Genomic DNA, 12,883 nt, shown 5'->3' with positions numbered 1-12,883 from the left:
GGGACCCAAATGGCTTTTGTCAAATTCACAGTCTTCTGGATTTGAGTCTCAGTATCTTCTTGGAGAAGACACTCAGAAGCTGAGGGTAACATTTAGCAAAAAAGAGCCACCATGTTGGGGGGGGACCAACCCCTTCTCTCTCCTTTACCTATCAGAACTGGAGAGCCCATTCACGTTGGGCCCCTTACTTGTGTCTCATTAGGACACCCAGTGATGAATGTTTGCCCATGGTGATGACCATTCATTCACTCATTCATTCACGCCCTGGCCTGTACCAGGTGCTGAGATGGGGATCAGGGAAAGTGGCTACCGGACATGATGCCATGTTGTCCCATTTTTTGAGGAACTTCTGATCAAGCTGGAAGATGAGACTCACATATTTATAAAGACAGGAAATAACTGGAAAGTAACCCTTGGTCACGAGAACCAGTGGACCCAGTGAATTTCCAGAGGCTGTGAATTGACAACACAAGATCTTCCCTGGCTGGGACTTCCTGGGGTGTCCAGTGATCCCATAAACAAACAATTTGTCTCCTTAGTAAGGTGGTGAGCGTCCTGAAGGCAAAGCCGGGCCTTCTACACCATGCCATTTCCCCAATGAAATCTACCTGTTCCCCGAATTCCTCTCCCTGCCTGCCCATGGCAGCTCCCCTGTACCTCTTAAGGGCTGACTTCAATAAACTAGGTAAAACGCTAGAAAGAATCTCTGTCCGTGAGCTAAAAGGGCAGAGGGACCCCAATCCTCCCAGGGATCATGACCGTGCCCGTGACCTCCTGGAGCGAGCACTGCGTCGGTCTCCTGCCCCAGGTACGCTGGAGGAACATTTCACCTGTAGGGAAACTTCCACCTGTATAACACTCGGGGGGAGGGGCACGGGGGGGCAGTGGCTGGCCTGGGGAATAGGCAGGGTCCTGAAGGAGCTCTGAAACTCCACTGGCCCATCTGTGGGTGAGACTTCCTCCAGGCCCTTCCATTCACACTGTTTCTACAAACCCCAAAACTCTTGCCCCAAAGAACCAAATCTACCCAAAATATTGGAGGCCCAGGCTTGGCCCTCATTTGGGAAAACTTCCCTACTCACCCAGATGGCGTTTCCGTGAGGAATGAGAGCTGGCTTACATACAGAGGCGGTCACCTGGCATGGAGTCTCGAGTCTTGAGGCGGGATGAGGCCGGCTTAGCAGCTGGAGGGGCTGGGGGCCGCGGTTGGCACAGTCCTGATGTAGAATTGACTTAGAAGAAAGTCCATCCTTCGCCTGCCTTCCCCACCCCGGCCTACGGGTGACAGGGACCCAGGAGCCACAGCTGCCCCCCCACTGGCCAGCAGTTGCCCCAGTAACAGTGTCCGGCACCCCTTGTTTTGCCCTCCAGCCTGTCACAAAGCCCCTCTTCTCCCTCTCTGGGGGCGGAGCACCAGCCCTCTGCACAGGAGCCCACATCCTTGCAGCCTGGCACAATGGGCTCCCACAGAGTACACAGTGTTTCTTATTGTGGCATAAAATGCCATAAAGTCACAACAAAGACGGAGCCCAGAGCCTTGATGGGCCTGCAGCTTCCTGCCAGGCAGAGAACACAACTGATTGTTTAAAAGCCAGGGGTGAGGCAAGTGGCCAATTAGCATGGCCTTCACCCCCACGGCTTGTAAATGTGATTCTCGAACCCTCAGAATGGGCTTCTGCTGTTCAGATCAATTGCCGAAAGGAAGCAAGTCTGCTCCCACGGCCAAATTTAGAAGCCCTGAACCACCAACGAAGGTGACCTGGGTTCTCTCTGCCCTGCCTTTAGCACGAGGCTAAGCCCCCGCAGGTGCTGAATATCAACACTGCCCTTGGCACCTCTGCCCCTTTAAGGTGATGTGAGGGATTCCCAGAACATTCCCGAGAGCGGGGAATTATACATCTGTTCACAATTGCTTTGGAAAAACAATTCATTTTTCTTTGTCTTCTTTCTCATAGTTGTCAAGAAATTACCCACAATCCAGACCGGAAGAAAATGAAAGTAGGTTTGGGGGTCAGTCCTGCCATTTTGAGGGTGTTTGCTAATTTACTCTTTTTCTGTGACTGTGTGGAACCTCATAACTGTGGAAGGAAGTAATGACCACCACCCAGAGGCATAAATAACCCCACAAAGCTTGGGAAAGTCTAGCGGCAGCCGTCAGGGAGGCGAGTCCCAAGTCCACTAGATGCAGAGCAGATAAGGATTTTAATTCATCCTGAAAGCAAGGACGAGGGCCAGCGAAAGGGAAGATGGTATCATCAGGCGGGCGCAGGATGACTTGCTGCAGGCTTATTTCCCCTTTTCCTTTGCTGGGATTTTTCCAGCATCCTCTATTTGGGGAGCCTCTTGGGTTATCTTCTAAACCCTGGAAGGGTGCTGTTTAGCCACTACAGGAAGGGACCCCATTCATTCAGGAGCTAGTGGCTGCAATGGATCGTCTCACCACGCGGCCAGGTCAGGTGGGTCGGCAGGATTCACAGGTTGAGCAAGGAAAACAGGTCTCCTGAGAAAGGTCCCCCAAAGGAGGGCAGGACAGCTGTCTTCCAACAGGTTCGTTATCCCATAGAAAACCCAACTGAAGAAAATGTGCTTAATTAAAGCAGGAGGGCTTGCAACCAGACTCAGGAGGAGCTTCTCCCTCAGCAGGGAGAATAAACATCACAGTGGACCCAGGTGGGTGTGACAACTCCAATTCCAGAAGTTCTTCAGGGGAGAAATTTTACAACTGCCTGCCCTAAGGCAGGTTTAAAGTGAGGAGTGATCCCCACACTGGCTTTGCCATCAGAATCGCCTGGGAAATTTACCCAAAGTGCAGATTCCAAGGCCCCTCCCCGAGATTCAAATTCAGACCCTGGGGTGGGCCCCTGGTCATCCCGGCGGAACCCCCAACAGGCTCGCCGGGAGAAACTGCACCAGCTCAAAGCTCCACAGGGTGGGGCCCAGATTACGACCCTCGAGAAGCCAATTGATTATTCAGGGCACGCAGTGCTCAGAACCCGGGCTGACCGTTTTCAGAGACCCAGGGAGGGGACGCTTCCCTCGGTTCACAAAAAGAGCCCGGAGTGCCAGCCCTGGGCGCGACCACGGGGTCCATCCCCGCCGGGTGACGGTCCCGGAGCCCCTTGGGGACCCCGCCGCCCGGCCCTGTGGTCTGGGCGCACCCGGGGCTGCTGCTCCCCCTCCGGCAGCCGGGAAGGGAGCGAGCGGGAAGGGAGCGGAGAGATCTAGAAAAGACCTTTGTGTGTCGGGGAAAAGCGCCTCTGCGCCTCACTCGCAGGTCCCAGTGGCGGCCTCCGGCCGGAGCCCCTGCACCGAAAGGGCGCGACCGCGAGCCGACGTCGGGAAGCAGCTGGGGGCCCCCGCGGCCCGGGGCAGGGTCTCGGCGGCGCCCCCTCCCCGCCCCCCGCCCCAGTGGCGCGGGCGGCTCTTCCCGGTCCCGGGAAACCTGCGGCCCGCGCGCCCGGCGGTTCGGCTGGGCGGGGGCGACCCCTAGTGCCCAGCGCGGGACGCTGTCGCCCTGCCATGCCGGGGACCCAGCCTTTCCCCCGGGGGGCCTCCGAGCCCCGGCCGCAGGGAAGACTGCCCTCTCTGGAGGGCAGGAGAAGAGCATCCCTGGGGCGCTGCTTCAAAACGAGTCTCCGCGGAGGAGGCCTGAGGACCCTCCCTGCGAGTGCCTGCGTCGCTCAGAGAACGATGGTCCCGCTGATCGTCACTTACCATCCCTCCTCAGGAAGCTGGGACTGGCTGTAGGATCCGCCCCAAAGTGGGGGCGGCCAGATCTCCCCTGGAATTGTAGGTCTAGGCCCGCTCTACCTGCCGCCAGCCCTGCACCATCCCGGACACTGGTGGAGGCGGCCGAGGTGGAGGAGAGCCCCCGCGCAGAGGGACAGTCTTGGCACGGGGGTCAGGGGCAGCTCTGGCCTGGCTTCCCGCCAGGGCCGTGATCGAGACAAGCCGGGGCAGCCAGATGCCCACGCCTCCCGGCCTCCCCCTGGCCACACTCTTCTCTGGTCCCCAGCAGCCTGGCATGACTCACCTGGTTGGCAGCACTTTGTTAAGATGGGTTGCCAGAGCTGAGTCACAGCTGTGACCTGCTGCCCTAGCTCAGCTCAGGTGAAAAGGGAGGAAAAAGACAAAACATCAGGGCCCACCAGGTGGCACAAGGAGATGCCAGCCTCCGTGGCTCTGTGGTGCCCCTGCCAACGTTCTCACTGCCCTCCCCCCCGGCATCTGGAGCACACACATGCCACAGGAAGCACTGAGGTAGAAGCAGCTAGGGCGAGCTCCTGGGCAGGTGTGCCCAAGTCCAACTTGCCCCATGGCTCTGTGACCCAGCCCCCCCCCACAGCCGCTCCCCAGCTGGCACAGCTAAGTCCAAGGCCTGGGAGGGGAACAGTGCCAAAGGCTGGCCCAGACCACCTCACCCCCATACACACAGGTCAAGGAAACTAATTTTGGGGGACAGACAGCATAGGCGAGGGCCCAGAGGCAGCTCATGGGCCTGGGGCTTCCCTGTAGCAGAGGTAGAGGCCGAGAGGGTCGTGGTATGAATGGGGGCATGTCAATTGCTCCTGCTCTTTGCCCTTCAGTGGTTTCCAGATAGTCCAGGAGCACTCACTCAAGCCAGTGGGAAAAGTATATTGAAAACAAGAGTTTCCCCCAAGAATAAAAACCACCCCCCCAGACTCCATCTCTTCCACTCAGACCCCACTGCCTTCCTACTGCCTCTTTGCTCCCCTTCCTCCCATCACATGGCCCTCTACCTCCAGTCATTTAATGTCTGAAAGATTTCTTAAAGACCTAGGTCAACCCTCCCCCCAGACTTCCCTGCCAGGTTAAGGAAAGGGGCGAGCATGTCGGGGCGTTACCCTGAGAGGAGGCAGGGCTCCTCCAAGGATTCCACCTGCAAACCTTTGCTGCCCCAGGTCGGGTGAGGATGTGGACCTAGGTAGGCGCTTTTGTTGAGGGGCTTATGGTCCCTCTGTCCTGGCCTGGCTGGAAGCCTGGAGGGGCATTTGAGGATTCCAGAGAGGGCAGCCTCTGTTACTCACACCGTTCCAGGCACTGTGGCGTGTGTGTGTGTGTGTGTGTGTGTGTGTGGTGTGGTGTGTGTGTGTGTGTGTGTGTGTGTGTGTGTGTGTGTGTGTGTGTGTGTACGCCCAGGGCTGGAGCGTGGGCAGGAGGGGGCACGCCCTCATCGGCAGAGCTCACCGTCCACCATGGCCCTCCAGCCTGAGACACCTCCTTCTTTCCAGGTTCTGAGCTCTGGGAGGGAAATGACAGCAACAGCCCCGTCGTCTAGCAAGGCAGCTGGCCCCCGGAGCTCTGCGAAGACATCTCCCCACAGCAGCTTTTTCTGTGTCCCCACGTGCCTCTGTCCTGCCTCCTCTTTACTGAAACTGAAACCACAGCGTTTACAGTTACCATTTTCACCCTGTACCCCTCCCCCCTTGGGGTCTGGCCTGAGCATTAGGGACAGCAGCAGGGACCTGTGCAGTCCCCGACAGCACAAGCCGGGCAGCCGGGGCTCGTTGAGTCCCCGCCGGTGGCCCTGCTGCCACCCCCCTACCCCCATGGCCAGAAGCCCCAGGCGCCCAGCAGCCCTTGCTGCCCCGCAGCCTGGAGACCCCCTGCACGGGGCGCCTGTTCAGGCCTCCCTCCACCCTGAGTGGAATCGGGCCGCATCTTCAATAAAATGACTTTATTCACCCAGCTTCCTTTTGTGCTGTTTTTTAGTCTCCACACTACTCTCCTATTTACACCTTAGGGCCCAAAGACCAGATCAAGATGTGAGGTTAGGAAAAAAAAAAAAAAAAAAAGGTCAGGGTGCCTGGGTGGCTCAGCCAGTGAAGTGTCCCGACTCTTGATCTCAGCCCAGGTCTTGATTTCAGGGTTGTGAGTTCAAGCTCTGCGTTGGGCTCCGTGCTGGGCATAGAGCCTACTTTAAAAAAAAAAAAAAAAAAAGGTCTGGGAAGGTTAGTGAGAAAACTGAGTGTGTGTGTGCATATGAGAGAGAGACAAAGATAAGTCAAAAAATAAGGATGGAGGGAATGAAGTACTGATAGATGCAAAGACATGATGCTGAGTGAAGGAGGCCAGACACAAAGATCAATACAGTGTATAATTCGATTTACACGCAATTTCTAGAAAAGGCAAAACGGTAGAGACAGATCAGTGGTTGCAGGGTTGGGACTAGGAGGAGAGACCGCCTGCAAATGGGCTCAGGAGGATCTGGCTGACGAGGCTGCTGTACCACCGGTTCGTGGGGAAGCTTCTCCGACCGGATAAATTTACTAAAGCTCACCCAACTGTGCGCTCACAGTGGGTGAGCTCTATAGTGTAACTGTAGGATGGGCCTCAACAAATTTTCTGTAAAAATGGAGAAAGGGACAGAGAATGAGACAGGGGAGGGACAGAAAGGGATAATGAAGAGAAAGAGGGGCTTCTCCCTCCCACCTTCCAGACCAGGAGGGGGCACTGCAGATTTTGCTGCAAAGAGGATTTCGCCTGAGATGAACGGTGCTGCCAACAGGGTTTTAGGAAGTCTGGACTTGATTGAAGTCCCTCAAAATCTTGTCCATCCCTGACATGCTCCACATTTAAAGTGACTCTATTCCTGCAAACTGGTGGATATAGCCAGGCAGCCTAGCTCCAAGATCCAAGAGCAAAGCAAAGGGATGCTCTCGAATGTTAACAGAACCTACAAGAGCCATTCCGGTTGAAAATATCTCCCTGATGTAAACAACAACAACAACAACAAAAACCCTCCTAAAATCTTAAATTCTTCCATTCATAAACGCAGCCCCAAGCCCTAATCATTCTATGCGAAAATGGGCCTTTATTTTTCAACCGGATTCTAAGGTTGACTGAAGATGAAAGATTTGTCTAGGAGCCAACATTGAGAAGTGTCTAAGAAGGAACAATGCCTATTTAAAACTAAGTTGTACAGACAGCTTGACGGAATCCGAGGCGGCCCTATAAATGTTCTGACAAGCCAAGTCTGCTATAAAATGTGACAGTGTTTGAGGCAGCTATCCTGAGACCCACCCAGGTTCCCGTCAGCCAATGTTGGGTTGTTGAAAGCGATTTCAAGGGTTGACCCAGGAAACCAGGAGTGCCTCCTCAGACGTCTGGGGGTGGAAAGGAGAGACACCACAGAACTGATGTGTACCCACACCATTAATTCTACATTGCGAATGGCCCAGGGGCGCACTGATGGGGCTTCTCATGGCCCGAGGTGCCCAAAGAATCAAGTCACATTTATTAAAAGACCCTGGTGAAAAGGATACCTTGCCCCTTTCTAACGGAGTAAATATTGCCAGAGTCTATTAGAGGTTGAGACCCAGTGGATGGAACATGAGTATTTTTTAAAAAGTCTTTGGCTTCATCATGACCCTCAAACATGTATCAGCCATCATCATATGCCAGGTTGTGAGGACACACGACAAATGCATGATGCCTACCCCCTAGGAGGATAGTCTTACTGGGGCAACAGATCATATATAGAAAAAGTCAAATCAAGGTAATATGAACCCACAGATGCCACTTATGAGAGCACTTTCTATGAGCTGGGCCTAGGGACCCACAATAAGCTTGTGAGGCAGATATTAACTCTGTGTTACATGAGAGGAAAACTGAATTAGGGTTCTCCAGAGAAACAGAACCAGTAGGATATATTTATAAGTATGCAGAAAGAGATTTATTATGAAGGATTGGCTCATGCGATTATGGAGGCTGAGAAGCCCCATCACCTGCCATCTGCAAGCTAAAGTCCCGGGTAAGCCCGTGATGTTGTTCCAGTTCAAACCTGCAGGCCTGAGAAGCAGGGAGCCAACACTCTGAGTCCCCAGCCCAAGTATGAAGGCCCAAGAACCAGGAGAGCTGATTCTCCAGGGCAGGAGAAGATGGATGTCCCCGCTCCAGCAGAGAGAAAAATTCACCCTTCCTCTGCCTTTTTGTTGTACTCAGGCCCTCAACAGATTGGGGAATGCCCACGCACCCTGGGGAGGGAGATACTCCTTACTCAGTCTACCCATTCAAAACGCTAATCTCTTCTGAAAACACCCTCACGGATGCACCCAGAAATAATGCTTTTCCAGCTTATCTGGGCATTCAAACGGACCCATAAAATTAACCACCACAAACCTAACCTCAGGCAAGTTATGTGATGTGCCCAAGTTTACAAGGTGAAGTCAGTCTGGTGGCCAAGGCCACGCTCCTGGCCTGCCTGAGAGAGAGGGTAACATCCTTAACCAACTCCAGAAGTTGGGAATGGGTGGTCACCAGAGCCAAGGGGGGCAGGCGGGGAGGGCTTGTGGAGGAGACACAAAAGGGCAAAAAAAGGGCATCTCTGCATGAACCAGCAGGGACGTGCAATGACCAAGGACCAGGTCCCTGGACATGCCACAGAACTTAGAGGTGCTGGGGAAGAAAGGGGAGAACATCGACTGGATCAGAAAGCCTTAGCAGAGCAGGATTTCCTGGAAACAGCTAAAACCAAACTCCTGCCATCTGCTGATATCAGAAGATAGTCATTTTTTTTATTGAGCGCCAGCGACAAATCCATTTCAAGGGGTGGGGGACGCCTGCTCACACTTAGCTCCTCTCCTCCCTCCCGGGCTGGCGGCCTGCCTGCTTTTCTGGACAAGGAAGGATTGCAATCTACAGCTCAAGTGGTGCCGACCCTGGTGGGAGTCAGGATCCAAGTCAGCCCTTTCCTGGGGCCTCTTGGCAGCCCTGGCCCCTAAGATAAAGGCTGGAACGTCTGGGCACTTCCATCTCCTTGTCCCCTCTCTAGGCCCCTCCCTATTTCCTCTCCTTTTCCCCTTTCCTCGCCTGCCGCCCTTTCTGCCCTTTCTCCCGCTCCGCCCTCCAGACGCAATGCTCTACCTTGTGCCTGTAACACACTCAAGCGCTGGTGCGCAACGCAGCTTGGCAGGGCTCAGCCGGCCCTGTTCCAGGAAAGCCATGTGGTGTGGCTGGCTGGCTCCTCACCCCTGCCGCCTCACAGTGCTGCCCACTGGGCCAGGCCAGCTCTGCCAGGACTCCTGGGAGGAGGCCATCTCTGCCTTGACAAGGAGAGGTGGTGAGCAGGCCTGACACCGTTCTCCCGTTCATTCATGGCTTCAGTGAGCTGTCACTGAGCATCCCGGGGGCCAGAGCTGAGCCAGCTTAGCCCTGCAAGTGAAGGTTGGCCTCGGTGCCTGGCATACCGTGCCCTCTGCCAGGCCCACTGGGCCGGGTCTCAGGGCAGCCTACCCCCAGCAAGGATGGAGTGCAGAGGAGTGCTTAATGTTTATTGAATTGAAACGAGCAGAAAGGCAGGAGGCTGTGTACCCCAGTAGAACCAGCACTATTCCAGAATCAGAGGCAAATGGCAACGCCCCCAAAGCCCCCCCACCCCCACCCTGGCCCAGAGCCTTCCTCCTGCCCCCGACAGAGAGCTGCCAGAGCATCCCCTTACCCTCCTCTGGGCAGCCCCCAAGCAGAAAGGCTCAGAACAAGGTTTATGGGGGGCCCCCAGGTGCCTGTGAAGCTGTCTGAAATGCTTGTGGGTGGGGAGCAGGGCTCTGGTGGGGACGACAGCCACCTGAGGGATGGGAAGGAGAGTCAGGGCAGGTATTTCTGGAATGACTTAAAGCCTCTGGACACTCACCATCCCTACCCCCAGGCAGCACCGGGCATCTGCGTCCTCGGCTGCCCCCCCACCCCCAGGGGTCCCGTGACCGTGCCTTCACCCCCCCTTCGCTTCTCTCCTAGGGCAAGGGTCAGCGACGTGCTTCCCAGAGGGCCTGTGCCCCAGGGGGCTCCCTGCGGCTCCACGGCCTGGTCCAGCCGTCTTCTGAGCTGCAGACAATGGCAGGGCACTTAACTCACAAAGGGAGCCGTTTCCCAATTTGGAGAGCAAATCACTTCAGGGTGAAGTGGATTAATCATTAAGGATCCCCCCTCCATGGGATTGGGGCTCCCTCCCAAAGTGACCAGATCCGTCCGCGGGGCCCTGCTGCTGCCTGTCAGGAGAGTCGCTTCTGGGGCTGCAGGGGGAAGAGAGCGCCAGGAGGGGCCTCCGGCTCCGCCTCAGTCATGGATTCACCAGCCCCACCCCCACCCCCACCCTCCGGGGCTCCCTGGCTCAAAAAACGGGCACCCCATTTACCCTGCTGTCCAGGCCAAAAGCCCTGGACTTCTCAAGGTGTATCTTTTCGTACCGTTTAGGTTTAGGCCTTGAACCACGTGGTGGTATTACCTATTCAGAACAATAGAAACTTGTTTTAAAAAAAAATCACGAACGAGGGGCGCCTGGGTGGCTCAGTCGGTTAAGCGACTGCCTTCGGCTCAGGTCATGATCCTGGAGTCCCGGGATCGAGTCCCACGTCGGGCTCCCCGCTCAGCGGGGGGTCTGCTTCCCCCTCTGACCCTCTTCCCTCTCGTGCTCTCTCTCAAATAAATAAAATCTTAAAAAAAAAAACTCACGAACGAGGTAAAGCACGTGTGCAACACACGCGTGCGTCCAGAATGTGACCACCGCTGAGGTCCACACCACTGTCCTCAGGGGGCAGCTGGATTAGCACTCCCTACTATACTTGAAAGAACGTCCATCCTCTCCACCACAGGCCCTCACGGCCTGGCGCAATCCCGCTCGTCCTCAGCCAGCCTGGCCTCCTTGCCGGGCCTTGGCAGCACAGGGACCACGGCGGGGGAGTTCCCCCGCCCCCCTGCCTCCACCTGCCTAGATGTTTGCATGGATCACTCCCTCGCCTTCTTCAGGTTCAGCTCACTTCCTCTGCCGAGCCCCTGCCCCAAGGCCCAGCCCAAACTAACAGCCCCTCCCCGCGGCCTGTTTCAGCCTTCCCCACAGCACCTCGCAAGACTGGCAGAGTTGTCCGTCACTTCCCAGCAGAGCCTTCTCTTTGCTGGCTGCTCGGTCTCCAGCTCCAAGGTCCTGAGTGCATACTGCGGGGAGGGACGTCCTGAGAGCCCCTGCCCGGAGCCCAGACTCCACATGGGCAAATCCCGCGCTTGCTCACAGCTCAGAGGCAGGTAGAACAGCACCCCCACCCCCCTCCCAGGGCTGACCTGGGCACGTCAAATGCTCCCCTGGGAACCACTGCCCCCAAATAACAGTAGCACTTCCTGCAGGAGCTTGGGGCCTCTGGGCTCACTGCTCCTCGGCACAGAAGATCTCATTTAATCCTCAAATAGCCTTAAAGCAACCCCAGGAAGTGCGTCCCCATCTCGCACATGGTGAAAGGTGAGCTAAGCTGCCAGAGCGCACACAGCTGTCACCCACACACTCCTCCCCAGTCACAGCGAACATGGTGAGCAGGCCCAGAAAGGCAAGGGCCCGGAGAAGAGCCCAGCGTGCAGAGCGTCTCTGCGGGGCCCAGAGATGGAAGCGAAATGGCAGACTGCAGAAAGAACACACGACTCGAGCTCCACACGACATTTATCTCTGAGGCGGTGTGAGGAACAAGGCTGACAACAGAACAAAGCCGAAACCCTTCTCTCTCAAGCCTCTCAAAGGTGTTTTATTTGTTTGCTTTTCTTTTTTTTTTTCCACAATAATGGCACATTAAAAAAAATTAAGAACTACAGAAGAGGACCATGTCTTTGAGTCTGTGTTCACATTGTCCCACGCCCCATGGCACAGGCACTGGCCGTCGCCCCAGCCTGGGCGGGGGTCCCGGCCTCCTGGAAAGGCACTGAGTCAGTGCCCTGGGACTGGGCCCCTCCAGGAGCTCGGGCACTGTTCCTCTGGGCCCCACTAGAGGGCGGTCTCCCGCTTCTGAGGCCCCCCAGGACTCTGGCAACCCCCTCCCCTCTCTCTTCCAACCAGAGGCAGGAGCTGGAAACGTTAGGGAACTTACTTTGGTCCCCACAGGGGACTCTTTAGGGACAGAGCCCTCCCCCAACCAGCAGGAGATGACACCTGAGCCCGGTTACCCCCTGGGGGTCAGGGTGTCTCTCCCAGTCCTGTTTCCAGCCCAGCTGACACCCCAGTGGGGCCCCGGTTCTCAGGCCCAAGCCAGGCCCCTCCTCCATGCCCCATGGGCCACCGAAGCTGGCACAGGAATGACAGATGCTTGGCCCCCTCAGCTGACACCCACCATGAGCCACAAGGCTCCCCAAACCCTGGGGCCCTGGCTCAGAAGGAAGGGCTGCATGAGAAGCAGGGGGACGGAAGGGGGAGAGGGGCTCAGAGCCAAGGCTGCCAGGAAAAACAGAAGCAACAGAGGCTGGCTGAGGGCTCAGGGGAGGCTGCTCAGGCCCTGCAATGAGGAGGGGGTCCTGGGGCATGGGTCAGCAGGCCTGGGCAGGGGGGGCCTGGAGAGAAGGATGCTCCCGTCCTGCATCTGGTCACTGTGGGGACACAGGCCCAGGTGACAAGACCTTACCCCCCCCAAAGGGAAACACCACTCTGCACTCAGCCAGGTCTCAGCCCAGCCCTCATGGGAGGGAGGGACCCCACCAGCCAGGCCCTGATCAGCCCCAGCTCCCAACAGTGGCTCCCAAAGGCACCCCTCTGTAGGCCCCCGGGACTGGCAGCTGGTGGGGGGCCCGGCTGACCCAGGGCCCGGCCTCCCCATTCCTCCTGTGCCCACCCTGCCCACCGCCCTTGGCTCTACTCCTGCTGCTCATTCATTTCCATGTCAGACACCAGAATGTTCTTCTCGGTGGCCTCGCCGGGGCCGGAGGCGCTGCGGCTGTAGCGGGCGCCCTCGAAGGTCCCACGCTCGGCGCTCTGTCGCCGCCGGTACAGAATCAAGGCTGCGGTCAGCAGGGCCCCGAGCAGCAACACTGCCATCAGCACCACCACGAGGGCGGCCGGGTTCTCGGGGAGTGCTGCTGCAGCAAGCCCAACACTCAGCTGGGAGGCCGCCCCCCC

General features: G+C 56.8%; 2 protein-coding genes and 1 long non-coding RNA gene across 15 annotated transcripts in view; 1 reads left to right on the top strand and 2 right to left on the bottom strand.

Moving 5' to 3' along the window:
- The window catches only part of LOC113907969, a 46,245-nt gene extending 44,396 nt beyond the window's left edge, over positions 1 to 1,849 (bottom strand). For all 4 annotated transcript variants that reach the window (XR_003515325.2, XR_003515327.2, XR_003515326.2 and 1 more), the window contains exon 1: positions 1,083 to 1,849. This is a non-coding gene — a long non-coding RNA (uncharacterized LOC113907969). The remainder of the gene's footprint in view (positions 1 to 1,082) is intronic.
- Positions 1 to 5,711, top strand: part of MARCHF10 (membrane associated ring-CH-type finger 10) — a 79,753-nt gene extending 74,042 nt beyond the window's left edge. For 4 of the 5 annotated variants that reach the window (XM_035724722.1, XM_035724721.1, XM_035724719.1 and 1 more), the window contains 3 exons: positions 1,956 to 1,998; positions 2,598 to 2,670; positions 5,253 to 5,711. In XM_035724722.1, coding sequence (XP_035580615.1) covers positions 1,956 to 1,998; positions 2,598 to 2,670; positions 5,253 to 5,259 — 123 coding nt within the window. In that variant the 3' untranslated portion in view covers positions 5,260 to 5,711. The remainder of the gene's footprint in view (positions 1 to 1,955; positions 1,999 to 2,597; positions 2,671 to 5,252) is intronic. The other variant, XM_027567793.2, reaches the window with a different exon arrangement.
- Positions 5,712 to 11,498: 5,787 nt separating this feature from the next.
- Positions 11,499 to 12,883, bottom strand: part of MRC2 (mannose receptor C type 2) — a 55,200-nt gene continuing 53,815 nt past the window's right edge. For 5 of the 6 annotated variants that reach the window (XM_027567509.2, XM_027567512.2, XM_027567511.2 and 2 more), the window contains one exon: positions 11,499 to 12,843. In XM_027567509.2, the coding sequence (XP_027423310.1) occupies positions 12,620 to 12,843 (224 nt within the window). In that variant the 3' untranslated portion in view covers positions 11,499 to 12,619. The remainder of the gene's footprint in view (positions 12,844 to 12,883) is intronic. The other variant, XM_027567510.2, reaches the window with a different exon arrangement.

Source organism: Zalophus californianus, chromosome 16 (genome assembly GCF_009762305.2).
Source record: "Zalophus californianus isolate mZalCal1 chromosome 16, mZalCal1.pri.v2, whole genome shotgun sequence".
Classification (NCBI taxonomy): Eukaryota; Metazoa; Chordata; class Mammalia; order Carnivora; family Otariidae; genus Zalophus; species Zalophus californianus.
The sequence above is the reverse complement of the archived record's forward strand: the minus strand, read 5'-3'. Positions and strand labels throughout refer to the sequence as shown.